We start from the raw sequence: 26,144 nt of genomic DNA, 5'->3' as shown, positions 1-26,144 counted from the left end.
ACCACCAGAGAACCAGAAGTGGCATTGTGGTTCAAATGGTAGAGCTGAGGGACAGCACTTAGGCCCAGAGTTCAAGCCCCATGACCAACAAAAAACAAACAAACAAACAAAACCCAGAAAATAAAATTGACTGCAACTTGAGAGAAACTCTGAGCCATAACCATCCAGATATACTACTTCCTAAGTCCTCAGCCACAGAAATTATGATGTAATAAATGGTTACTATTTTGAGCTACTGAGTTTGGGGAGTAATTTGTTTTGCAGCAATAAATAACAAAGCTTTTCAAGTCAATTGAAGGGGTGACCTAAGAAAATTTGGGAAGCTCCGGAAAGAAAAGAGACTAGGCTGGGAATGTGGCTTAGTGGTTGAGTACTTGCCTAGCATTCAGGAAGCTCTGGGTTAGATTTCTTAGTACTACATAAACAGAAAAAGCTGGAAGTGGAGCTGTGTATCAAGTGGTAGACTGCTAGTCTTAAGCAAAAAGAAACTCAGGGACAGTGCCCAGGCCGAGTTAAAGCCCCAGGACGACAAAAAAGAAAAAGGGAAAAAGAAAGAAAGAAAAGAAAAGAGACGCTGGGCGCTGGTGGCTCAGGCCTATAATCCTAGCTCTTCAGGAGGCTGAGATCTGAGGATTGTGTTTCAAAGCCGGCCCCAGCAGGAAAATCCATGAGACTCTGATCTCCAATAAACCACTCGAAAACTGGAAGTGGCACTGTGGCTGAGTGCTTGCCTTGAGCTGAGGGACAGTGCCCTAGGCCCAGAGTTCAAGCCCCACAACTGACAAAAAAAAGAGAGAGACACTATTACTTCCTGTCCCAATCAAATTTCTGCCCAGGCAACAGACTTGCTATTCTGTCCTTATGATTTCCAGATCAGAGGGAGAAGAAAAGGAGAGAGATTGAAGCAGAAAGTCAAAGAGTGGTCTATACTGTGACCATGGTTGTACTCAATCAAGACAGCTGTCTGCAGTGTTAAGAGGTGCTGTGACATTTAAAAAATGGGACAAAGGGTGATAGAACAGTGAAGAATTATAGCAGGGCATCACAACAGAAACGAAGGTAGACTTTCCATTGCAAGAAACCAAAATCTGAAAGCTGGGCGCCAGTGGCTCAAACCCGTAATCCTAGCTACTGAGGAGACTGAGATCTGAGGATCAGGGTTCAAAGCCAGCCTGGGCAGAAAAGTCCGTGAGACTCTTATTTCCAATTAACCACTAGAAAACCGGAAGTGGTGCTGTGGCTCAAGCGGTAGAGCTCTCGCCTTGAGCTGAAGAGCGCAGGGACAGCACCCAAGCCCAGAGTTCAAGCCCCACGACCGACAAAAAAAAAAAGAAAAAGAAACCAAAATCTGAACACAAGTCACAATGAAGTAATAAAGCTATAGAGGGAAGGGAGTTTAAACAATTGAAGCTTTAGAGAAAATGCAGAAGTCTTCACCTTTCACCTATACCAGGCTCCAAAACTGGAGAACATTCGATACTATGAAGGAAAGGAGAAATATAGCAGAACTAACAATGACTTACAACACCAAACACATGTATTCACTTTCAAAAATAAAGAATGGTGACCCATACCTGTTTCTAGGTTAGACTGGGCAGAAAAGTTAACTAGACTCTATCTACAAAGTAACCAGCCTAAAGCTGGGCTGGAAGTGTGGCTTAAGACCTAAGGATCTTATCACTAAAGGTCTAAGAATCAAGCTAGGCACCTGTGACTCACATCTGTAATCCTAGCTACTCAGGAGGCTGAGATCTGAGGATCCATGTTTAAAGCCAGCCCAGCTGGCTTTAAGAGTCCGTGAGACTCTTACCTCCAATAAACCACCAGAAAACTGGAAGTGGCACTGTTGCTTAAGAGCGCTTGCCTTGAGCTGAAGAGCTGTGGGACAGCGCTCAGGCCCAGGATTCAAGCCTCACTACCACCACCACCACCACCTGCAAAAAAAAATAAAATAAAATAAAATAAAAATCTAAGAATCAAGTGTTAATCTAGCAACCTCCAAGTCCTGAGTTCAAACTCAGTACCTCCAAAAAGTAAATAGAAGTCATTCAAATACACCTCTCCCTCAAATTAACTGATACAATTGGAGGAATGAAAGACTCTCCTTTATGTACCTTCTAGTCTCTTACAGCAAATACTGATCCCTAGGGCTAGAGGTGTAGCTCAGAGGATATGCCTAGCATAGCCATGGGTTCCATCTCCTGCACCTTTTTTCACCTTTTTTGGTGGTGATAGGACTGGGGTTCAAACTTGGGACTTTGCACCTGCCAGGCAGACACTTTACCAACGGAGTAACACCCCTTGCCCCCTAGCACCTTACTTGATAGGAAGAGAACACACATGATATAAAAACAAAAATAAGGGCTGGGAAGGTGGCTCAGTGGTAGAGCGCTTGCCTTGCATGCCTGAGGCCCTGGGTTCGATTCCTCAGCACCACATAAGCAAAAAGAAAAAAGCTGGAAGTGGCGCTGTGGCTCAAAGTGGTAGAGCGCTAGCCTTGAGCTGAAGAGCTGAGGCACAGCACCCAGGCCCAGAGTTCAGGCCCCACGACTGGACCCAAAAAAAAACAAAAACAAAAATAAGGTGATGGGTTTTTCTGTGTATGTGTGTCTGTGCGCGTGAGCATGCGTGTGTCATACTGGGGCTTGAACTCAGAGCCAGGGCATGGATAGGTTGTTTTTGTTTTGCTTTTTGCTCAAGGCTAGCATTCTACCACTTGAACCATTTCTGGCTTTTTGGTGGTTCATTGGAGATAACAGTCTCACAGACTTACCTGCCTAGGCTGGCTTTGAACCATGATGCTTAGATCTTAGCCTCTTGAGTAGCTAGGATGAGCCACGGGCATCTAGCTTTAATAACCGAAAGTTATACTAAAGCTATGTGATTCTTTCACATCACAAGAAGAGAGGAGAATAGGAAATTTGACATAAATCACTTAAACATTTGTGTGGGAAAAAAATAAAACCCAAGCTGTGTGCTAGTGGCTCATATCTATAATCCTAGCTACTCAGGAGGCTGAGATCTGAGGATCTTGTTAGTGGAAGTCTGGGCAGACAAAAATCTGAGCGATATCTATCTCCAATTAACCAGCAAAAAGCTGGAACTGAAGGCATGACTCAAGTGGTAAAGCACCAACTGTGAGCAAAAAAGCCAAGTAGAAGTGCAGGACTGAATTCAAGCCCCAGTACCAGAATGAAGAAAGAAAGAAGGAAACAAAGAGAGAGAGAAAGAAAGAGAGAAAAAGGAAGGAAGGAAGGAGGGAAGGAAGGAAGGAGAGAGAAATGAAATGGTGTTGTGTCAAGGTCTTACTGAGTTGAGATTCCTCAGGCTGCCATTTTTTTATTTATTATTTTTTTGGGTCCGGTCCTGGGGCCTGAACTCTGGGCCTGGGCGCTGTCCCTCAGCTCTTCAGCTCAAGGCTAGTGTTCTACCTCTCTTGAGCCACAGCGCCACTTCCGGCTTTTTTCTTTTTGCTTATGTGGTGCTGAGGAATCGAACTCAGGGCCTTAGGCATGCAAGGCAAGCGCTCTACCACTGAGCCACCTTCCCAGCCCCCATGCTGCCATTTTTTAACCCAAGTTCTTAGAGGGCAGTGCACTGCAGGGGTTTTGAATGTTTGGAGTTAAGAGATTTGAACATTTCTATGTAATCCTGAGCAGATCCCATAAGCTCTCCAAATCTCCATGGGAAAATCATACTAATAAGAGCAATTGTTTTACTTAATTTCTCGCTGCCGTAAAAATATAACTGAAGCTGGTTAATATATAAAGCAGAAAGGCTTTACTTAGCTCACTGTTTTGGAGGCTGAAACCAAGATTAGATAGCCCATCTGTTCAGCCTCTGGTGGATACAAGCCTGGGAGAGCTACCAGGTAGCTTGAAGGGAAGCCAGAGAGAGGGGTGAGCCTAGTGGACCTCCTGCTAGGCTCCACCTTTTAAAGGTTCCAGCATCTCTTAACACTGCCATATTGAGGGGCAACCTACCCAGACATGATCCTTCTGAACTATAGCCCTATCCCCACACCATTCCTTATGGGCTAAGGCGAAGCTGAGTATGTGTATTTATCAGAGAGGGAATTTAGTGGCAGACAGTTCCCAGTTTCTGTAATCCCATTGAAGGATCCTCCTCCCTAAGACCCCAGTTTATGATTCTGCACTGATTTTCTTGGACTCCAGCTCACCCTAGCTGAATTCTTATGGCCGGCCAGGAGTATACTGATTGTCCTTGCCTGGTCATGGTCCACTAGAATCCATTGCAAATGGAGGAGGAAGGGGAGATTGTCCTATCCTCCTTCTGTCCCCCTTTTTTCCATTTGCAGAAGCCGGACAAGACAATAAAATCCATGCTCTCTGTATCTGGTCTTGCATTTTCCTTAGAATAGCTAGTTGTACTTCTTTCTTTTGCTGATTAAGTTCTTAATCCACTTTGTTGCTATTACAAAATGCCTGATACTAGGTAATTTATAAAGTCAGGTGCTGGGGGCTTGCACCCATAATCCTAACTACTCAGTCAGGTGCTGGGGGCTTGCACCCGTAATCCTAACTACTCAATAGGCTGAGATCTGGAATCGCAGTTCAAAACCAGCCAGGGCAGGAAACTGTGAGACTCTTATCTCCAATTAATTACCAACAAATCCCACAAGTTGGAGATGTGGCTCAAGTGGTAGAGTGCTAACCTTGAATAAAAAAGCTCACACACACACACACACACACACACACACACACACACACGAATAGAATTTATTTAGCTGGTAGTTCTGGAGGCTGGGTAGTGTTAGTATCAGTATCAGTATCTGGCAGTAATGATCTTCAATTTTGTACTGCAGTGTAGTATGGCAGAAAGACGGAGAAAGTATGGAAGCTCAAATCTACCTGTTGTTATAAACTCATCATCATTCTTTTTAAAAAATAACTTCTATTGAGATTAAGTGATTACATAAATTTCACAGATTTCACTGTATTGTGGGTAGTGATAAAATCACATACACATTTCAACCTTCACAAGTCAAATTGTCATTATCATGGTCTATAAAGTTTGTGAATCCTATAAGCTTTGACAATACAATTATTTCTTCCACATTGGGTGATATGTAGATTTCTTTCCTTTTGCTTAGTGTAAGCTGTTCCCTCTTTCCCTCTCATTCCCTCCCTCCCATTGCTGCCCTTGAGTTGCTTAGTTTATTTTCATCCGTGTCCAGTGTAGCTGATGGGCCCCTCTGTATTTTTCCACTTGTTTCCCTCTGATTCTGTGCCCTCCTCCTAGCTTCCCTCAGATGTGCATCTATATATATTATATATGAGGTCAAGAACATGGAGTCATTTAGAAGTTATAATAAATAGATGTCCTTTGTTTCTTGAGTCCTGTTTACTTTGTCATATCTTCTTGCATTTTGGATTTAACATCCACATATCTGGAAGACCATGTGCCATTTTGCCATTTGTCTCTTTGATCTTGGCCTACCTTGCTCAAATGATTTGTTCTAGTTCCATCCATTTCCCTGTGAATGCCATTATTTTGTCCTTTTTTTTTCTTTTTTTTTTTGGGGGGGGGGAGGGTCTGGTCATGGGGCCTGAACTCTGGGCCTGGGCGCTGTCCCTCAGCTCTTCAGCTCAAGGCTAGCACTCTACCACTCTTGAGCTACAGTGCCACTTCCGGCTTTTTTCTTTTTTGCTTATGTGGTGCTGAGGAATCGAACCCAGGGCCTCATGCATGCAAGGCAAATGCTCTACCACTGAGCCACCTTCCCAGGCCTATTTTGTCCTTTCTAATGGCTACATAATATTCCATTGTAATATAGGTACCACAATTTTTGGATCTATTCATCTGTAGTGGGGCATCTAGGTTGTTTCCATATCTTGGCTATTGTGAACAGTGCAGCATTGAACATGGAGGTGCATGTGTCCTTATATCCTGGTTCCTGTTGCTCAGTAAACTCACCATAATTCTTCCCCCCCCCTTTTTTTTTTTTTTATCAATTGTGGGCTTGAATTCTGGGCCTAGGTGTTGTCCCTCAGCTCTTCAGCTCAAGGCAAGCGCTCTACCACTTGAGCCACAGTGCCACTTCCTCACCATCATTCTTATGGCCCTATTTTTAATTGCTTTCCAAAAGCTCCACTTCCAAATATCATCAAACATATGACTTCTAAGATTAAATTTTCAACACACAAATTCAAGGGACACACCTAAACCATAGCTCTCAGAAAGAATTACACAGAAAGAATTTAAATTGGGGTAGAACTGGTGTATCTAATTCAGTCCCTTTAGGTAAAAGCCCCCTCAGGGCCTTTTACATGATGAGCCAGTTGCAAAAGACTCTACAAGGGGTTGTTGCATTGGCAGTTGCTTAGGACAAAAGGAAGAAATTTGGATACCTGAGAATGAACACCTCAAAGGGGGTCTTGATTTCTGGATGGGGATGTGCCACAATTAGATTAGGGAATTAGAAGTTGTCTCATTACTATGTCAGAGGTGATTCCTCCAAAATTCCAATAGAATGACTACCAGCCCTCAGGTCCCAGATTGCTTACTTGACTACTCCACAATTAGAAAACAACAACAACTAGTAGGCCTGGGTACCAATGGCTCATACCTGTAATTCTAGCTACTCAGGAGGCTGAGATCTGAGGATGGTGGTTTGAAGCCAGCCAGGGTAGGAAAATCCATGAGACCCTTACCTCCAATTAACCAGCAAAAAAACAGAAGTAGACTGTGGCTCAAGTGGTAAAGCCAAGTGGGAGCATGAATCTCTGAATTCAAGCCCCAGTATCAGCACCAAAAAATCACAAATAAATCACTGGCTGCTCATGCCTTTAATTCTAGCTAATCCAGAGGCTGTTATCTGTGGATTGTGGTTCAAAGCCAGCTCTAGCAGAAAAGTCCGTGAGACTCTTATCTCCAACTAACTACCAGAAAACCAGAAGTGGTGCTGTGGCTCAACATGGTGGAACATTAGCCTTGAGTAAAAGGGCTCAGGGACAGTGCCCAGGCCCAGAGTTCAAGCCCCATGACTGAGGGGAGGGGGAAACTAGTGCAAAATAATAATAATAATAATAATAATAATAATAATAAGATAAAAAAAAGGCCAATGGGTGAAATAATATAGTTTCAGGAAATGGAGTTGTAATTATCTAGCTAGCTAGCTTTGGGCTGGAACTGGACCTGTGCTATACTCAGGGCCTGGGCACTGTCCCTTAGCTTTTTTACTCAAGGTTAGCAACTCTTCCACTTGAGCCATAGCCACAGCCCCACTTCTGGCTCTTTGGTGGTTAATTGAAGATCAACCTCCTGGGCTTTCATTTCCTGGTCTGGCTTCAAACCTTGATCCTCAGATCTCAGTCTCCTAAATAGCTAGATTACAGGTTTGAGCCACCAGTACCTGAGTACATTTTCTTTCAACCTCTGTGCTATTGAATATAACTTTTGAAATTTTAGAAGCCCAATTAAAAAATACAAATATGAGTAAATAGATGAAATGTAATGTCAAAGTCCTGTCCTGAGGGAAGGGAAAAAATGAATATTTACAGAGGAGTGATTTCATTTAATCTTTTCCATGAATTCAGAAGGATCTTTTGATCACAACTCACTGAAGGAATCAGAGGACTACGAGTTCACTAGCCAGTAAGGTGCTAGTCTTTTTTTTTTTAGCTCTGAGACTGGGTCTCAAACTTCGTACTTGATGCTTTAGCTCATTGGCTAGTGCTCTACCTACTGAACCACACCTCAAAACCCTGCAGCTGTAGTCTTTTTCCACTGCTAGTATAACCACAAAGAGTCACTAAGCCAACAGCTGAGATTTAGAGTTTATTGGCAATATAGGCAATATACCAGAAGTTGGAAGATGGTAGTACTAGGTTTTTGTCCAAATTATGTCCTGCTAGAGTCAAAATACAACAGCTTTTATCAAGTTTCTGGGAAGTCTAATATTAGCCACAGGTGGCCACTGAACTAGTCATTAATTCTTTTTTTTTTTTTTGGGGGGGGGGTCCGGTCGTGGGGCCTGAACTCTGGGCCTGGGCGCTGTCCCTCAGCTCTTCAGCTCAAGGCTAGCACTTTACCACTTGAGCCACAGCGCCACTTCTGGCTTTTTTCTTTTTGCTTATGTGGTGCTGAGGAATCGAACCCAGGGCCTCATGCATGCAAGGCAAGCGCTCTACCACTGAGCCACCTTCCCAGCCCTAGTCATTAATTCTTTTTTTTTTTTTTTTTTTTGGTCGGTCGTGGGGCTTGAACTCTGGGCCTGGGCGCCATCCCTCAGCTCTTCAGCTCAAGGCTAGCGCTCTACCACTTGAGCTACAGCGCCACTTCCGGTTTTCTGGTGGTTTATTGGAGATAGGAGTCTCACAGTCTCTCCTGCCCAGGCTGGCTTTGAACTGGGATCCTCAGATCTCAGCCTCCTGAGTAGCTAGGATTACAGGCGTGAGCCACCAGTGTCGGGCTAGTCATTAATTCTTGTAGTTATGTTTATTTGCTTTGTACTGGGACTAGGGATTGAACTGTGGGCCTTGAACTCTAACTTGTCTTTTTTTGCTGTTTAATTGGAAATAAGATTCTAGAAGAGGGCAGGGAAGGTGGCTCAGTGGTAGAGCGCTTGCCTTGCATGCCTGAGGCCCTGGGTTCGATTCCTCAGCACCACATAAGCAAAAAGAAAAAAGCCGGAAGTGGCACTGTGGCTCAAGTGGTAGAGCGCTGGCCTTGAGCTGAAGAGCTGAGGGACAGCACCCAAGCCCAGAGTTCAGGCCCCACGACCGAACCCCAAAAAAAAAGATTCTAGAAGATTTGTCTGCCTGGACTGACTTCCAACCTTGATTCTCACATCTGAGCCTCCTGAGTAGCTAGGATTATAGGTGTAAGCCACTAGTGCCCACCGATCTTTGGCTTAAAATTAAAAAAAATTTTTTTGTGATGAGCCTGGCGCCGGTGGCTCATGCCTGTAATCCTAGCTACTCAGGAGGCTGAGATCTGAAGATTGCAGTTCAAAGCCAGCCTGAGCAGGAAAGGCCTTGAGATTCTTATCTCCAATAAAGCACTAGAAAACTGGAAGTGGGGCTGTGGCTCCAGGGGTAGAGCGCTTGCCTTGAGCTGAAGAGCGCAGGGAACAGCGCCCAAGACCAGAGTTCAAGCCCCACAACCCCAGTTACAGCCCCAGTCCTCCTTTTTGTTTTGTTTTGAATTCATGGTTGTGCTTGCTCAGCTAATGTTCTAGTACTTGAGCCACACTTGCAACCTAGGGTGGTTTTTTTGCTATCTAGTTTAAATATTGGAGTGTTATAGACCTGTCTACCCAGCTGGCCTTGAACTGTGATCCTCAGGATCTGAGCCTCCTGAGTAGCTAGGATTCCAAGCACGAACCACTGTCACTGGTTCCAGACTCCTGCCAGCCTTTTGATGTGTTTATGATCTATCACCTGTCACCAGGTGGTTCAGACATTCTTGGTTCCTGTAAACCTAAAGAAAGAGCACTGATTAGGAGGTCATGTGACTGGGTTCTTTTTAATTGCTTTTATTTATTCTTCATTTCAGGCAAGGGTGACTTAATTAGTTAAGTATTTGGGGAGTGAGGCATAGGGAAATGAGGTAAAACAGAAACAGTGAAAAACAGACTTGAGAGCACTAGGAGTGAGCTTACCCATTCATCAGGTTCAAAGTCAGAAAAAATGGTCAGACATGGGCAATGAATCCAAACTCTTTGTTCGTAAGCCTCAGTGTTTGTTATTTTGTTCTTCCTTAGTTTTCTGCAGTGATTAATAGTTAATACCTTAAACCGTAAAAAGATCTAGAGGCTGGGGACTTAGCAGTGTGTGCTTATCAAGTAAAAGGCCTTGGGTTTGATCCCAGCACTGCTGGGGTGGGTGTGGGGAAGTGGGGAAGGGGTAGGTAGGGAGTACGGAGATGTCTTTTTCCTGTTTTCAGAGGCATAAGTAAAATCTTACTGGGAGCTAGGTGCTGGTGGTTCACACTTGTAATCCTAGCTACTTAGGAGGCTAAAATCTGAGGTTCATGGTTCAAAGCCAATCCAGGCAGGAAAGTATTTGAGATCCTTATCTCTAATTAATCACACACACACACACACACACACACACACACACACACACGCATGCGCGCTGGAAATAGAGCTGTGTCTCAAGTGGTAGAGCACTAGCCTTGAGCTGAAAAAGCTCAGGGACAGAACCCAGGCCTTGAGTTCAAGCCCAGGACCAGGAAAATAAAATTTGGGGGACAGAAGCTGTTAGAATGCACAGGAGATAGAGGAAAGCACAAAGGAGAGTAGAGTGAGTCCTAGGGATTGGACTGCGCTCCAGACTACTCCAGAAGTTTGGGCTCCACACAGGGTATGGGCATAAGAAAATCATAGTGGAGGGGTTTTGAGTTTCCCTGTTTTTTGTGTTTGTTTTTTGTCATGGGGCTTGCCTCTGTGCTTGGGCGCTGTCCCTCAGCAATTCAGCTCAAGGCTAGCGCTTACCCCTTGAGCCACAGTGCTACTTCCAGTTTTCTGGTGGTTTATTGGAGATCAGTGTCTCACAGACTTTTCCTTTCAGGGCTGGCTCTGAACTATGATCCTCAGATCTCAGCCTCCTAAGTAGCAAGGATTATAGGCATGAGCCATCGGGATCCAGATTCTGATGTTAAATGATAGGCTTCCCTCTCGTGTGTGTGTGTGTGTGTGTGTGTGTGTGTGTGTGTGTGTGTGTGTGTGTACATGCGCACGTGCACACACATGCACTTATATTTATTTTGTAGTGCTGGGGATTGAACTTGAACTCAGGGCTTACTAACACTTGAGCTAGAAGGCCAGACTTTTTTTTTTTTTTTTTTTGTGGGTCGTGGGGCTTGAACTCTGGCCTGGGCGCTGTCCCTCAGCTCTTCAGCTCAAGGCGAGCACTCTACCACTTGAACCACAGCGCCACTTCCAGTTTTCTGGTGGTTTATTGGAGATAGGAGTCTCACGGACTTTCCTGCCCTGGCTGGCTTTGAACAGGGATCCTAGATCTCAGCCTCCTGAGTACTTAGGATTACAGGCGTGAGTCACTGCCACCTGGCTAGGCCAGCCCTTTTGTTTTATTTTTTTTTTTTTGAAGGCTTCTTGAATTTTTATTTTATATACAAATATGGTCTTTCATTGGGCGTGAAGTCTTGGATAGTCCATTCACTTAGTCCAACTTAATGAAGCCGATGTCCTTCGCATACTGGCGGAAACACTGCCGGCACATGTTGAGCCCGTACTTCCGGATCAGACCGTGGCGATTAGAGCACACGCGGCAAGAGCGAGATCCCTGGCCGAATTTTCGGGGGTGACTCCAGTACAGCTGCTGGTGACCCATCTTGCTTCCACAGGTCCAACGAGGAAAAAGGGTTTTGTTTTATTTTTTGAGAGTTTTGCTGCTACCTTTGCCAGGGCAGGCAACTTGAGATCCTCTGGCCTCTAATTCCTAAGTAGCTGGGATTATAGACATGAGTCACCATGCTTGGCTTCTTTTTTTGTGGGGGGAGGGAGGGTCCAGTTGTGGAGCCTAAACTCTGGGTCTGTGTGCTGTCACTCAGATCTTCAGCTCAAGGCTAGCTCTCTACCACCTGAGCCACAGCGCTACTTCCGGCTTTTTTCTTTTTGCTTATGTGGTGCTGAGGAATCGAATCCAGGGCCTCATGCATGCAAGGCAAGCGCCCTACCACTGAGCCACCTTCCCAGCCCTCTTATATTTATTTTAAACAGTGCAAGCCTTGTCTCCACAGTTCAAAGAAAGGTCCTAGGAGGGTGAGGAGAAATTTCCCTTCCTTTTCCTTCCCTTCCATTCTCTTCCTTTCTTTCTTTGCAGTGCTAGAGATGGAATCCATTGCCTTGTGCATACTAGGCAAGTCTCTAATTCTGAACTACCAGCCCCTGAATTTCATTTCTATTTTTGTTGAATCTTCTGTTATTCTAATCATGATGTGAATATAATCATAGGGCATATAATTAACTGGAGTTTAACAGTCTGATTTTCTCCCTAGCTGACCACTGATTCCACCTTTTTCTTCTATTTGCTCCCACCTCTCCTTCTTCCCTGCAAGCCCTGGAGCTTGAACTCAAGGCCTATGCTGTATGCAAGGCTAGTGTTCTATCACTTGAGCCACAGCTCTACTTCTGGCTTTTTGCTGGTTAATTGGAATAAGAATCTCATGAACTTTCCTGCTCTCGCTGGCTTCAAACTGTGATCCTCAGATCTCAGCCTCCTGAGTAGCTAGGATTACAGGTACAAACCACCTGAGACGGGCAGCTCCTACTTTTAACTCAAGTAGTCCCCAAATGTATTTTTCCTTTCTTTCATTGGTTTCTGTCATTAGATTCAGTGTATACTTACAGAGCTTCCATCTGTAGACAGTTTGAGAAGGGCAAAATAAAAATAGCCAATTGGTCGATAACAGAATGGGAGAATATCTGAGGACACAGTGGGAGGATAATTCGGGCTGAGGCCAGCTGGAAGAGATGAGGAGGGCTGGGCAGAAACCTTCCTGAAAGCTTGGCTTGCTTTGAGGCAATGCAAATGGTTACTGGAGATATGGAAAGGGCAGTGAGCTTTTGTCATGTCTTGGTCAGTGCCCATTGTGAGGCTCCTGTTCTCTAAAAATCTGGCCTGCTGGATACAGTATGGATATGCAGTAAGATACCAACTTGCCAGGATTTTCCTCAGGCTGTCTGTCTACAGAATTATCTGCCCCAATAGAGCTTGCTTAAATCAGGCTTCTACCACTATGCCTCCTTTTCCTCCTCCACAACTCTGTATAATTCTATTGTTCCTCTCTGATTAGGCTACGTGTGTGTGCTCATGTATACCAGTATTAGGGCTTGAACTCAGAGCCTGAACCCTGTCTCTTTAGTTTTTTTGTTTAAGGAGGGTGCTCTGCCACTTGAACTACATCTCTACCTCCAGGTTTTTTTCTTTTTTCTGGTTGTGGGGCTTGAACTCAGGGCCTATGCACTCACTATCCCTGAGCCTCTTTGTGCTCAAGGCTACCACTTAAGCCAAAGTGCACTTCTGGTTTTGAGTGGTTAATTGGAAGTGAGTCTCAGGGGGACTTTTCTGCCCAGGCTGGCTTCCAACCACAATACTCAGATCTCAGCCCAACTATGTCCAGTTTTTTAGGGATTAATTGGAGATAAGACTCTCACAGGCTGGGAATGTGGCTTAGTGGTAGCGTGCTTGCCTAGCATGCATGAAGCTCTGGATTCTATTCCTCAGTACCATATAAACAGAAAAAGCCAGAAGTGGTGTTGTAACTCAAATAGTAGAGTACTAGCCTTGAGCAAAAGAAGTTTAAGGACAATGCTCAGGCCCCAGGGCTGGCAAAAAAAAAAAAAAAAAAAATATATATATATATATATATATATAATCTTACAGACTTAAACCAGGCATGTCACCTTGCCTACTCTGGAGGCTGAGATCTGAGGACTATGGTTCAAAGCCAGCTTGAGGAGGACAGTCCTTGAGACACTTACCTCTAATTAACCACAAGAAAACCAGAAGTGGGCTCTGTGGCTCAAAGTGGTAGAGCACTAGCCTTGAGCACAAAAGCTCAGGTACAGTGCCCAGGCCCTGAGCTTAAGCCCATAACCAACAAAGACCAACCAAAAAACAAAATTCACAGACTTTCCTGATTGGGCTGACTTTAAACTGTGATCCTCAGATTTCAGCCTTCTGAGTAGCTTGGATTATAGGTGTCAGCCACAGGCGCCAGTGTCTGCTTAGGCTTTTTTGCAGCTGGTATTGATTGTTGCTTTTATTGGCAAACTGTATGCCAAAATAAAAATAAGCTAAGTATTGGTGCCAGGAGTCAGTAAAGTGCTCTTTGTATCCAGGGCTGGTAAAAGACTCGCTCCAAGACTCAGTGGCCAATCTAGACTGTGGTCATCTCAGTGCACCTCTGCAATTATTATAAAGATGTTTGTCTCACTGTCTCCTTCCCCTCACAGGGCTGGCATCTGTGGTCATCCCCACACAACCTGGTGCTTGGCTCTCCATCATAGCTCATGAATGACATTGAGGTAGAGCTGTCCAGGAAGTCAGGGCTAAACCAACAGCCGCACCTCTCTGCTTATTTCCACATGCAGCTGCCCCAGCTGTCCAGTCACCACAATTTGGGGTTAGGGGTTTGGTTCTGGGAGGGCAGGCAGAAGCAGCAACTACTATTACTACATAGCCAAAGACTTCACAAAGAGCTGTCCTGTCATGTCTAAGTGAACTGTTCCCACAAGCTTAGCCAAGTGATGGTGTATGAGCATTCTAGCTCTCATTTACAGAGGAACAAATGGGCTAGCGATAGCCATCTGGCAGCACTATGAGTTGCGATCAGGTTCCGTTTCTCCATTTGTGAAATGGGTGTCTACGGGCGTACAGCGTTTTCTGCTCTAAGCACGCGGAAACTTTAGCTTGTTGACTGTGACATTGTGGAAGCATGAAGTGTCTGGCATGTAGGAGATGTTCGATAAACAAATACTTGTGCCTACATGGAAATGACAGGACTTGAGCCTAAGACAGCATCTGGTTCTTCTATAACCTTTGTCTCCCAGATTTGCTTTCCATGCTGCTTAACGTATTCGGCTGGGAGATATGACGACCTATTTCTGGCCTTGGGACAAAAACAGAAAGAAAAAAAAAATAAAAACCAGGAGCGAGAAGGCTAGAGAAGTCTCCAAGGGGCATGCTGCCATGCCAAACCTAAAGCTTTTAGTTCCCCTTTTCTTTTTCTAAACCAGGAAATGCATTTTTCTCACAGCGCCTGCAGACAGCCCTGGGCAGAGCTGCTGGAGAGCTAGGGGGGGAAACGTAGCACTTTAGGCCGAGGAGCAGAGGAACAGGAACCGCGTGGCCGTCTGCAAGGCTCGACTCCAGCGGAACACAGCGAGCCCCTGCGCGGGCCGAGCGCTGGGAAAGGAGGCGAAAGCCGGGTGGGGCAGGAGGCGAAAGCCAGGGCGCTCGACCTCGTCCTCCAGCGCCCCTGCGCGGCTCCACCTTAAGCTCCCGGACCCCCTTAAGGGCGGGAGCGGGAGAGGCACGCTCGGGGCGGGGCCTCGCATGCAAATAAGGGGCGTGGGGCTTCGGGGCGGGGCGGCCGAGCGCTGATCTGACGTCAGGCCCGCGGCCCGGGCAGTTGGCTCGGCGGCGGCGCAGGGGTAGGAGTGTCGGCGCCGAGTGGGGCCGCGCGGCGGGGCGCGGGGAGCAGCGGCGGCGAGCCGGAGCAACATGGCGCCGGTGGGCGGGGGCGGGCGCCCGGGCGGCGGGCCGGCCCGAGGGCGCCTCCTCCCGGCGGCGCTGGTGCTGCTTGTGCTGCTGTGGGCGCGGGGGGCCGGGGGCGAGGGCAGCCCCCATCGGGGTGCGATCGTGGGCATGAGGCTGGCGAGCTGCAACAAGTCATGTGGGATGAACCCGGATGGCATCATCTTCGTGTCGGAGGGCAGCACGGTGAACCTGAGGCTGTACGGCCAGAGTCTGGGCGATGTCTCCAGCAATCTGATCTCTTTCACCGAGGTGGACAACGCGGAGACCGCCCACAACTCCACCAACTGCCTGGAGCTCACCAAGGACCTGGTCGTCCAGCAGCTGGTCAACGTGAGCCGCGGGAACACGTCCGGGATGCTGGTGGTGCTCACCAAGTTCCTCCGGAGGAGCGAGAACATGAAGCTGTATGCTCTGTGCACCCGGGCACAGGCTGACGGGCCTTGGCTCAAATGGACAGACAAGGACTCACTGCTCTTCATGGTGGAGGAACCCGGGAGGATCTTGCCACTTTGGATGCACATTCTCCTGGTTTTGGTGCTTCTCGTGTTGTCGGGCATCTTTTCTGGCCTCAACCTGGGGCTGATGGCCCTGGATCCCATGGAGCTGCGCATCGTGCAGAACTGTGGCACTGAGAAAGAGAGGCGATATGCCCGCAAGATCGAGCCAATCAGACGCAAGGGCAATTACCTGCTCTGCTCTCTACTCCTGGGGAATGTGCTGGTCAACACCTCCCTTACCATCCTCCTGGACAACCTCATTGGGTCTGGCCTTATGGCCGTGGCCTCCTCCACCATTGGCATTGTCATCTTTGGCGAGATCTTACCTCAGGCCCTGTGCTCCCGACATGGGTTGGCAGTGGGTGCCAACACCATCGTTCTTACCAAATTCTTTATGCTGCTCACCTTCCCCCTCAGTTTCCCTATTAGCAAGCTCTTGGACTTTTTTTTGGGTCAGGAGATTCGCACAGTTTACAATCGGGAGAAGCTGATGGAGATGTTGAAGGTGACAGAACCCTATAATGACCTCGTGAAAGAGGAGTTAAATATGATCCAGGGTGCCCTGGAGCTGAGGACCAAAACTGTAGAGGATATCATGACCCAGCTCCAGAACTGTTTCATGATTCGAAGTGATGCTATTCTGGACTTCAACACTATGTCAGAAATTATGGAAAGTGGTTATACTCGCATTCCTGTGTTTGAAGATGAGCAGTCTAATATTGTAGATATTCTTTATGTCAAAGACTTGGCTTTTGTGGATCCAGATGACTGCACCCCCCTCAAGACCATCACCCGCTTCTACAACCACCCTGTGCACTTTGTTTTCCATGACACCAAATTGGATGCAATGCTGGAGGAGTTCAAGAAGGGTAAGGACTGATGCAGTAGCCCAGTTAAAAACATATATTTTTGTAACTCCTCCTAACCTCTTGAGTGTTTTGGGTCTGCTGATTTTAGCATTCTACTCATGTGACTCTGTGTCCCTTTGCCTATCACTTCCTATGTCTCAGTGCTGTTGGGCATAGTGGAAACTGTTCTTAAGCATTTATCATTCACCAGGTACTGTGCTTTGTGCTTCAGCTGAATCAAAGGTGGAAAGGCACAGTTGCAAATCTGTAGGAATAGACCAAGACCATTGGGGGCAGGACAGAGTAAAGCCTTAAAAAATGGAGTGGCTAGCCGGGCGCTGGTGGCTCAAGCCTGTAATCCTAGCTGCTCAGGAGGCTGAGATCTGAGGATCACGGTTCAAAGCCAGCCCGGGCAGGAAAGACTGTGAGACTCCTATCTCCAATAAACCACCAGAAAACCGGAAATGGCGCTGTAGCTCAAGTGGTAGAGTGCTCGCCTTGAGCTGAAGAGCTGAAGGACAGCGCCCAGGCCCAGAGTTCAAGCCCCACGACCCACAAAAAAAATAAAAAAATAAAAAAATGGAGTGGCTTGGTACTAGGGCCAGAACCCTTTGGTGAAGCCAAAGAAGTGTTTGTGACTCAGCAGGTACTCCTGTTTAGCTAACATAATGGCCCTTGCAGATCAGTGGTCAATGACAGAAAAGGCTAGAGTAGAGTAATTGGAGCCTGAAGTATATAGTAAATTCAATTCTGAGTTTGGAACCCTGGAAGGCTTTTGAGCTGAGAGTGGCATCATTGGCACTCCAAAACTCACAGCAGAATTGAGAGGTCTCTAGTTGGCTCTCCTTTAAGACAATGTCGTTAACACTTTCTACTATTCAGCAGAAGCAAGCAGATTAAGTTTCAGTTATTGTTCTGTCTTTCCCACACACTGAACAAGCTTGTCTTCTCTGGTCTGTTGGGAATCTTCAATCTTCAGGGCTTTTTTTGGCCTGATCTCAGGTAGTTAGACACTTGAAGAGTTGACTCCCCAGCCTCAAAGCTCAGGGAACACACCCCTGTCCTTGTTTCCAACAAAACTTGCCTCCCACCTCTGCCACCCAGAAGCCCTCAGAGTGTCAGTAAACAAGTCAATTATGGAGCCAAACCCTCCTAGGCAGAAGGAAATGTGAAGGCAGAGGAAAGCTCTTTGAAAAGGAATTGGGGATGAGACAAGCTTCTTCTAAACTTAAGACAATTGCTTCTTAGACACCACCTTAACCTTCTTTTCAGAGATACTACTGGCTGAGGCTACTACTGAACTCTAGCTACGAGCAAGCCTACCGTCATTTCTGGATCAGAGAGTGGATGATAGCCTGGGCGCAGGATAGGGAAGGAGAAGCTGGCCTTGCCAGGTTTTGTCTGAAAAGATACCCTGGTCATTGTTGAGGTCAGGGTGGCAAGTTGTGACTATCCCCTTTTAACTTTGCCAGATAAACTCTCAGGATCATATCTGAGAATGACTTGAGAATTTAAACTAGAATGGAGACAGCCCAGGTGACAGTGTCACTCATACTAGAGGGACATAGATTCCTGGTGGTGATGACAGAGTCTGGGAGATGATTTTGTGGTGCAAACCTACTGGTGTGCCCCACTTCCACCAGGCAGCTAGGATCCTGAAGACCTCCTCCCCTGTGGCTTTGTCAAGAACCTGAGGAGAATTCATGGGATGGCCTCCTCCTCACCTACTTCTGTGGTCTTTATGATTGTTACTGGTGACACACCCTAAAGACTTCCCCATCAGTTCAGCAGGATCTGGATCCAGCCTGTATTGATTGACCTAGCTTGGCTTCCAGCCCTTGAAGGCAGGGCAGAACTCTCATGTGTGGGAGCTTCCAGGTCTTGGCAGGACCATCTTTGGACCCTATCTTGTGAAGAAGTGTCTTTTTATTAAGCTGGGAAATGGAGCTGGTATCTCTTAGGCTAGAACTCTGCTAAGCTGAATTCTTCAGATCCAGTTTGGTTCACCAAATTCTCTTTGACAGAGGCCGGTAGCCTGAGCCTTGCAGGAGTACTAGCAATTCCTGGAAAAGTAAACCCAATCTACCAAGTATATAGTAGGTCGCCCTGGAGATGTGAATTTAATGGGGTAGTCTTATGCTATCCCTTCCTGGTTCCAGAGGTCTTGGAAGACATAGCGCTAGTGCTCATAAATAATCACACCAGCTTCCTTCCGTGTGGCCTCTCCCAAATCTTTCCATCTGGCATCTTTATTCTGAAGCTACCCAGGACATAGAAAACACCTAGCTTATGGCTGTAACTTAAAAAGTTTTCTTTATAAGTTTAATGTTTGAAGGCTGTATCTGTGGTATTAGGATTTGAACTCCTGGCCTTGCATTTGCTAGACAAGCACTCTGCTACTTTAGCCACACTTCCAGTCCTGAAGAACGCTTTTTTGGGGGGGAAGAAAAGTGAACAAGTTCAGCACAGTACTGTAGCAGCACCAAAATTAGAGCTGGCATGATTCAGAGGGTTTTTGCCCTACACCCAAAATTTGGGTGCAGAACCCTTCTGTACCTGGTGGTGGGTAAGCTGCTTTTTTCAGTACTCAGTTCTTAGCTAAGACATGATCTTCAGTGCATGTTTGTTGAACAGGTGAGCAAATGAACAAATGAATGGGTGACTGTCTGAGAAGACTGGTTTCTGTTCCTTGAACATATTAGGTCTTTCCCACATTAGGGCTTTTGCCTTGGCTGCTCTCTCAGATGAGAATGTTCTTTCCCAGATGTAATGCTGGCTTATTCTTCTCTCCTTCAAGTCACTCTAGCATCACCTTATTGAGGCCTTTTGGTCATCAACCTGTTGGAGCCTATAATCCTCTCCCATTCCTTTTGACCTTCCCAATCTCTCCTGCCCCACAATCTCCCCTACCCTGGGCTAATTTTTCTTGTTCTCATAGCACATCTCATTCTCCAACGTCTGCGTAGCTTATTGACTTGTTGTATTGTTTGTCCCCTCCTACTACAATATAAGAAAGAGCAGAGCTCATCAAAAGGTCACTGATGTATCTTTTGTCCCTAGAATGTAAGGCCTCAGTGAATAAATGAGTGAATAAATGAATGAACCAATGACCTGTCAGGTTTGGGAGAGAATGACTCTCATCCCAGAATTGTTGGGATTTCTAGGAGCTGATGTAGGATATAGTAAAATGGATGTGATGTTATATCAGGGGCTTGACCTCTCCAGCTGCCTCCTGGAGAGTCTGAGGAAGCTCTTGTGGTAACATATATGAATGGCTCAGGATGCCCGAAGAAGCAGAGTTTGGGCTTTCAGTGTGATGTTTGGATCTTTTTTCTGTTTGTCTGAAAGTAGTCTTTGGCCATGGGGAGTTTCCATAGTCTTCCTCATTAATATGAAAGTGCTCCTGCACACCCAGAGGCTGGCTGAGGAGTCAGTGCAGGCATGTAGGGGGCTGAGTTGCCCCTAGGACTAAAGCAAGAACTTCTTTCATAAGTTGTGGTGGCCTCTTACTTTAAAAGCATTAGCATGAGATGCTTTTTGACCCCTCCTGTCTCAGGCAGAACATAATGCCAGGTGCTGTAGGATCTCAGCAGTAAGACTCTTGTGGTACCAAGACATGCCAACCAGTCAGGCACGGAGGCTCATGTGGTTTGAACCTTGGCCTTTCTACTGGAACCTCTCCTAGAACTGTTTGCAATACTGGGGTGTTGTCCATAACTAGGAATCCTAGAACAATGACACCCTGCTCCTCCTGGCCCAGTTGGCATTTTGCCTCCACTTCAGATTTTTTTGTAGACCCTAAAGTTAAGTTATATGAATGAACTCCCCAAGTGGAGCTTCGGGGCTCAAGCCCCACTTGAGCCTACCTTCTAGCTTCTCCTGTGCCCCCCTCCCACGTTCCTGCCCCTCCCAGGTACTTAACTCATCCTTAGCCTTCTTATCTTTCCCCACCCACCTTATAACCTTCTAGCCCACTGTGTAGAGCTGGATATAAACCCCACCCAGCTGGGGCACTGACTTATGAGGTGACCTTGGACCTGGTACTACTACTCTCAGCAAATTAGTGGGGTATACTTTGGAAGGGAAAGACAAATAGAAATAGTTTCTCTAAAAAAAATCTCTCCCATACTTCCATCTGGGCCATGTCAGATTTTCCTCACTTAACTTTATTCCTGGCACAACTTCATACAGTCAAAACAACACTGCATGTTTTTTTCATTCCCTTGGTTCCTCACCTCTGACACATTCTCAGTAACTTATCCTCCTACCCCCCCCCCCCGAATCTGCTTGTTCATTCATTTGTTCAACAAGCATCTAACTTTTTGTACAGCCTGTGTGTCAGACACTGTGCTGGCTGTTGGGGATCAGAGGTGAATAAATCAGTCCTGTTTACAGAACTTACTGTCTACCAGGAAGGTGGATGTGCAAACCAAGACTTGGCTATGCTGAATGCACTGATAGGGGTACAAGGGGCTGAGGGAAGGTCAGATTAATGTCAGAGGTTTCTAGCTTGAGATTTAGATAATGTTATTGGTTTATTTATTTTATTTTATTTTTTGGTGCCAGTCCAAGTCTTGAACTTAGGCTGGGTGCTGGCCCTGAGCTCTTTTGCCCAAGGCTAGTACTCTACCACATTGAGCCACAGCACTACATCCAGTTTTCTGGTGGTTAATTGGAGATAAGAGTCTCCATCTTTCCTGCCTGGGCTGGCTTTGAACCGGGATCCTCAGATCTCAGCCTCCTGAGTAGCTAGGATTATAGGTGTGAGCCACCAATGTCTGGCTATTTTTAAAATTTTTTGTGATGGTACTGGGACTTGAACTTAGGGCCTCTGGCTCTTACTTGGTGCACACACACACACACACACACACACAGACACACACACAGACACACAGACACACACACACACACACACACACACACACACACACACACACACACACACACACACACACACAGTCCTGGAGCTTGAACTCAGGGTCTGGGCACTGTCCTTGAGCTTCTTTTGCTCAAGGCTAGCACTCTATCACTTGAGCCACAACACTACTTCTGGCTATGTCTGTTTATGTGGTACTAAGAAATAGAACCTAGAGCTTCATGCATGCTAGGCAAGCACTCTACCACTAAGCCACATTCCCAGCCCTTGGCTTTTTCTCTTAAGGCTGGCACTCTACCACTTGAGTCACATTTCTGGCTTTTTGCTGGTTAATTGGAGATTAGAGTCTCACTGACTTTCCTCCCCAGGCTGTCTTTGAACAGATCCACCAGCATTCAGTTTCAATAAGGTCATTTAACTGCTATAGGGAGAGGAGGATGAAGAGGGAGTTTGATAAGGATGCAGGGAAGAGATAGAGTAATAATTATGGTGTCATCCTCTATTTTCCTCCTCTGTCCAACATTTTGTGTTTTTTTGTTATTTTTTTTGGGGGGGTCCGGTCGTGGGGACTGAACTCTGGGCCTGGGCGCTGTCCCTCAGCTCTTCAGCTCAAGGCTAGCACTCTACCACTTGAGCCACAGCGCCACTTCCGGCTTTTTTCTTATGTGGTGCTGAGGAATCGAACCCAGGGCCTCAGGCATGCAAGGCAAGCACTCTACCACTGAGCCACCTTCCCAGCCCCTGCCCAACATCTTGTACAGCAGATTCTCCTACTTAGATTATGTGGGCATTGTGTTAAGATTGTTTTTTTGTTTGTTTTTTTTTTTCCGCCAGTCATGGGGCCTGAACTCTGGGCCTGGGCACTGTCCCTCAACTCTTCAGCTCAAGGCTAGAGCTCTACCACTGGAGCCACAGGCCACTTCCAGATTTTTCTGCTTATGTGGTGCTGAGGAATTGAACCCAGGGCCTCATGCATGCAAGGCAGGCACTCTACCACTGAGCCACCTTCCCAGCCCCATTAAGATTGTATTTTTGACAAGGTCTCAGGTGGTACTACTGGTCCTGGACCATATGAATGTGCAAAATATCTCCATGTGCAGATGAAAGTGCCCTCATTGGGCTGCAGAGAGAGGCCAGGACCAGGTTGGAAGGTGTTAGTCACCCAAGAGCATGAAGAATGTGACAAGGTGTGAAAGATGGTGCTAGGGTTGCTAGTGTGGAGAAATTTAGCAAGCATAGACTCTGGGATGGGACAGTAAGCTCCAAGGTATTCAGTGAGGAGCAGAAAACAAAAGCAGCTGTATACCTGGTATCCATCTGCCTCCTGGAAACAATCTCAAGTCAGTGATTTGATCTTGAGAAGCTGCCTGGGGCAGGTGTATATGAAAGTGATAGTTGCTGCCTACTTATGAATGGTACTTTGGGCACAGGGCACAGGACAGCTGACAAAGCACTGGCCAGTCAACTGCTCACATTCCCTTTGGTACTGTTCTGTGGAGCAGGCCAGTATGTGCTGGCATTGTGCTGTATACAGGCTGGTTCCACTCAGAAGCCAGAGCACAAAGCAGTCTCTTAGTTCCTAAAGCTCCTGATAGCATGCAGGAACCACTGCCTTGTGTCTAGGCCCTAGTCAGAGCTTCTTAGCACACCAGTGTTTACTTACAAAACTCTATATTTTTAATTAACTCTAATGTGTTTCTGACACCTCAGGTCAGGATGGGGCATAATGAACAAAGATTTAGTCTTGAAATAGATGAGCACCCAAGAATACAAGATCACAGACCTATTCTTATGGGAACAAGAAATAAGGGAAGGGACCTGGGGAGATGCTGTAACAAGGGGATGTTTCAGCTGGATATTCAAGGGTGGGTCAACATGACATTTACCACTTTGGTCCTTTCAAATTCTGGAAGAACTTGGGTGACAGCTGCCAGATTGGAAGTTAGCTTTATGAGTCTTTGGCATCAACTTTGGGCGGAGGTGCTTCTACTTCTTGTGACTGTTTCAACCTTTTCTGGAGAGAGAGAAGAGACAGAGAGAGAGAGAGAGAGAGAGAGAGAGAGAGAGAGAGAGAGAGAGAGAGAGAGAGAAACATGTATGCTCACTTGAATTCAGGGCCTGGGTGCTGTCTCTGAGCCTCTTTGTACTCAAGGCTAGTGCTCTACCACTTGAGCCACGGCTTCACTTCCAGCTTTTTCTGAATAGTTTATTGGAAATATAAGTCTTATAGACTTTCCTGCCTGGGCTGGCTTTGAACCATGATCCTCAGATCTCAGCCTCCTAAGTAGCTAGGATTTCAGGTGTGAGCCACCAGTACCCATCTTCTTGAACTTGTTGGCTTAAGGGTAGTGCTCTGTCATTTCAGCCACAGCTCTACTTCTGGCTTTTTTGCTGCTTAATTGGAGATGAGAGTCTCACAGACTCTCAAAGCCCAGGCTGGCTTTGAATTGAGATCCTCAGGTCTCAGCTTCCTTAGCAGGATTACAGTCCTGAGAGCCACTGGCACTCAGCTTAGAGGCTTTTTTGGGGGGGAGGGGGGAATCCAGTTGTGGGGCCTGAACTCTGGGCCTGGGTGCTGTCCTCAGCTCTTCAGCTCAAGGCTAGTGCTCTACCACTTGAGCCACAGCGCCACTTCCGGCTTTTTTCTTTTTGCTTATGTGGTGCTGAGGAATCGAACCCAGGGCCTCAGGCATACAAGGCAAGCGCTCTACCACTGAGCCACCTTCCCAGCCCTGAAGGCTCTTAAAGGTACAGATCATTATGACTTTTCTCTGTACCCCTCGCCACCCCAGTGTTGTCATAGGGACCAGCTTGACCCACTGAACAGCAAGGTAATCTTTGAACAGGATGAAGCCTGTCATTTGAGTTCATTTACCTGCCAGCCTCAGTCTCATTAGAGCTAGCCCAGTGAACATGTTTGAGTCCTCACTGAATGTTGGTTTCCAAAAGGCTGCCCAGCCTGGGAGAGTGTGTTCAAAAGGAGGGTAGACTGGACCCTTCTGTCACAATAGTAGAGCCTTCTAGTTCCTTTCCCCAGCCTGTGGGGACAGGGGATAGATGGCTACCCTGCTTATCCCAGTGCTGGCTCTCTTCCTTTTCGCTCTAAGAGATTCTTTGAACTGGACAGAACTTATTCTGAGGGTGTGAGTTATCCAATTTCCTTAGATGCCTACCATGGCCCTAGGCTAAGAGAGGATAGCCACAGCTGCCATTGCATCAGCCCTACTCTTGGCCTCTGTCCCTGAATCTGCTATGAGGGCACAGCTTTCTTTGGGGGCTTCTCGATTGGACAAGTTCCTCCCATTCATCCTGAACTATGGTACTCCTGTCTTCATTCCTGAGCCTGAGGATGTGGTGGTGTCCTATTATAAGAGGCATTGAGCCCATATAAAAAAAATCCTGGCTAGGGCTGGGAAGGTGGCTCAGTGGTAGAGTGCTTGCCTTGCATGCTCGAGGCCCTGGGTTCGATTCCTTAGCACCATATAAGCAAAAAGAGAAAAAAGCTGGAAGTGGCGCTCTGGCTCAAGTGGTAGAATGCTAGCCTTGAGCTGAAGAGCTGAGGGACAGCGCCCAGGCCCAGAGTTCAGGCCCCATGACCGGACTCAAAAAAAAAAAATCCTGGCTTATCTTATAGATTATATATTCCTTACTTCTATTCATGTTCCATGTATTGGGTATTTTCTTTTTTTTGGTCAGTCATGGGGCTTGAACTCTGGGCGCTGTCCCTCAGCTCTTCAGCTCAAGGTGAGCGCTCTACCGCTTGAGCTATATAGTACCACTTCTGGTTTTCTAGTGGTTTATTGGCGATAAGAGTCTCACGGACTTTCCTGCCCAGGCCGGCTTTGAACTGTGACCCTCAGATCTCAGCCTCCTGGGTAGCTAGGATTACAGGTGTGAGCCACTGGCGCCTGGCAGGGTACTTTCTTTTTTATTAGAATTTTACTTCTTCATAGTCATAAAAGAGAGACATCTCACTGCCAGAAGTTCAGAAAACACACCAAAACAAACCACCAGCATTTGAACAAAAAGGAACCACCTCAAATATTTTAATATATTTGGACAACTTTTTTTTTTTTGCCAGTCCTTGGCCTTGAACTCTGGGCCTGAGCTCTGTCCCTGAGCTCTTCAGCTCAAGATGAGCGCTCTACCACCTGAGCCATAGCCCCACTTCCATTTTTCTGGTGGTTTATTGGAGATAAGAGTCTATTGGAGGAGCTAGAAAGATGGCTCAGTGGTAGAGTGCTTATCTTGCATACATGAGGCCCTGGGTTTGATTCCTCAGCACCACATAAGCAGAAAGAGCAGGAAGTGGCACTGTGGCTCAAGTGGTAGAGCACTAGCCTTAAGCTGAAGAGCTGAGGGACAGCGCCCAGGCCCAGAGTTCAGGCCCATGACCGACCAAAAAAAAAAGTCTATTGGAGATAAGAGTCTCACTGACTTTCCTGACTGGGCTGGCATTTAACCGTGATCCTCAGATCTCAGCCTCCTGAGTAGCTAGGTGTGAGTCACCGGTGTCTGGTGCTTTTTCTGTTTATATGGTACTGAGGAATCAAATCCAGGGTTTCATGCATGCAAGGCAAGCACTCTACCACTATGCCACATTCCCATCCCTTGTGACATTTTTTTTTCTTTTTTTTTTGTCGTGAGGCCTGAACTCTGGGCCTGGGCACTA

General features: G+C 46.6%; 2 protein-coding genes across 2 annotated transcripts in view; one reads left to right on the top strand and one right to left on the bottom strand.

Annotated features, from left to right (window-relative positions):
- Nucleotides 1-11,048: 11,048 nt before the first annotated feature.
- On the bottom strand, nt 11,049-11,344 carry LOC138807835 (small ribosomal subunit protein uS14). The gene has a single exon (XM_069993633.1). It carries the CDS (start codon nt 11,316-11,318, stop codon nt 11,148-11,150), a length of 171 nt encoding a protein of 56 aa, XP_069849734.1. The 5' UTR covers nt 11,319-11,344; the 3' UTR covers nt 11,049-11,147.
- A 3,871-nt stretch (nt 11,345-15,215) lies between these two features.
- The window catches only part of LOC138807819 (metal transporter CNNM4), a 47,056-nt gene continuing 36,127 nt past the window's right edge, over nt 15,216-26,144 (top strand). The window contains exon 1 of the mRNA XM_069993603.1: nt 15,216-16,617. Coding sequence (XP_069849704.1) covers nt 15,216-16,617 — 1,402 coding nt within the window. The remainder of the gene's footprint in view (nt 16,618-26,144) is intronic.

The sequence above is a fragment of the Dipodomys merriami genome, unplaced genomic scaffold, assembly GCF_024711535.1.
Source record: "Dipodomys merriami isolate MVZ:Mamm:240054 unplaced genomic scaffold, mDipMer1.0.p SCAF_435, whole genome shotgun sequence".
In the NCBI taxonomy this organism is placed as follows: Eukaryota; Metazoa; Chordata; class Mammalia; order Rodentia; family Heteromyidae; genus Dipodomys; species Dipodomys merriami.
This window is presented reverse-complemented; position numbering and strand designations above follow the sequence as displayed.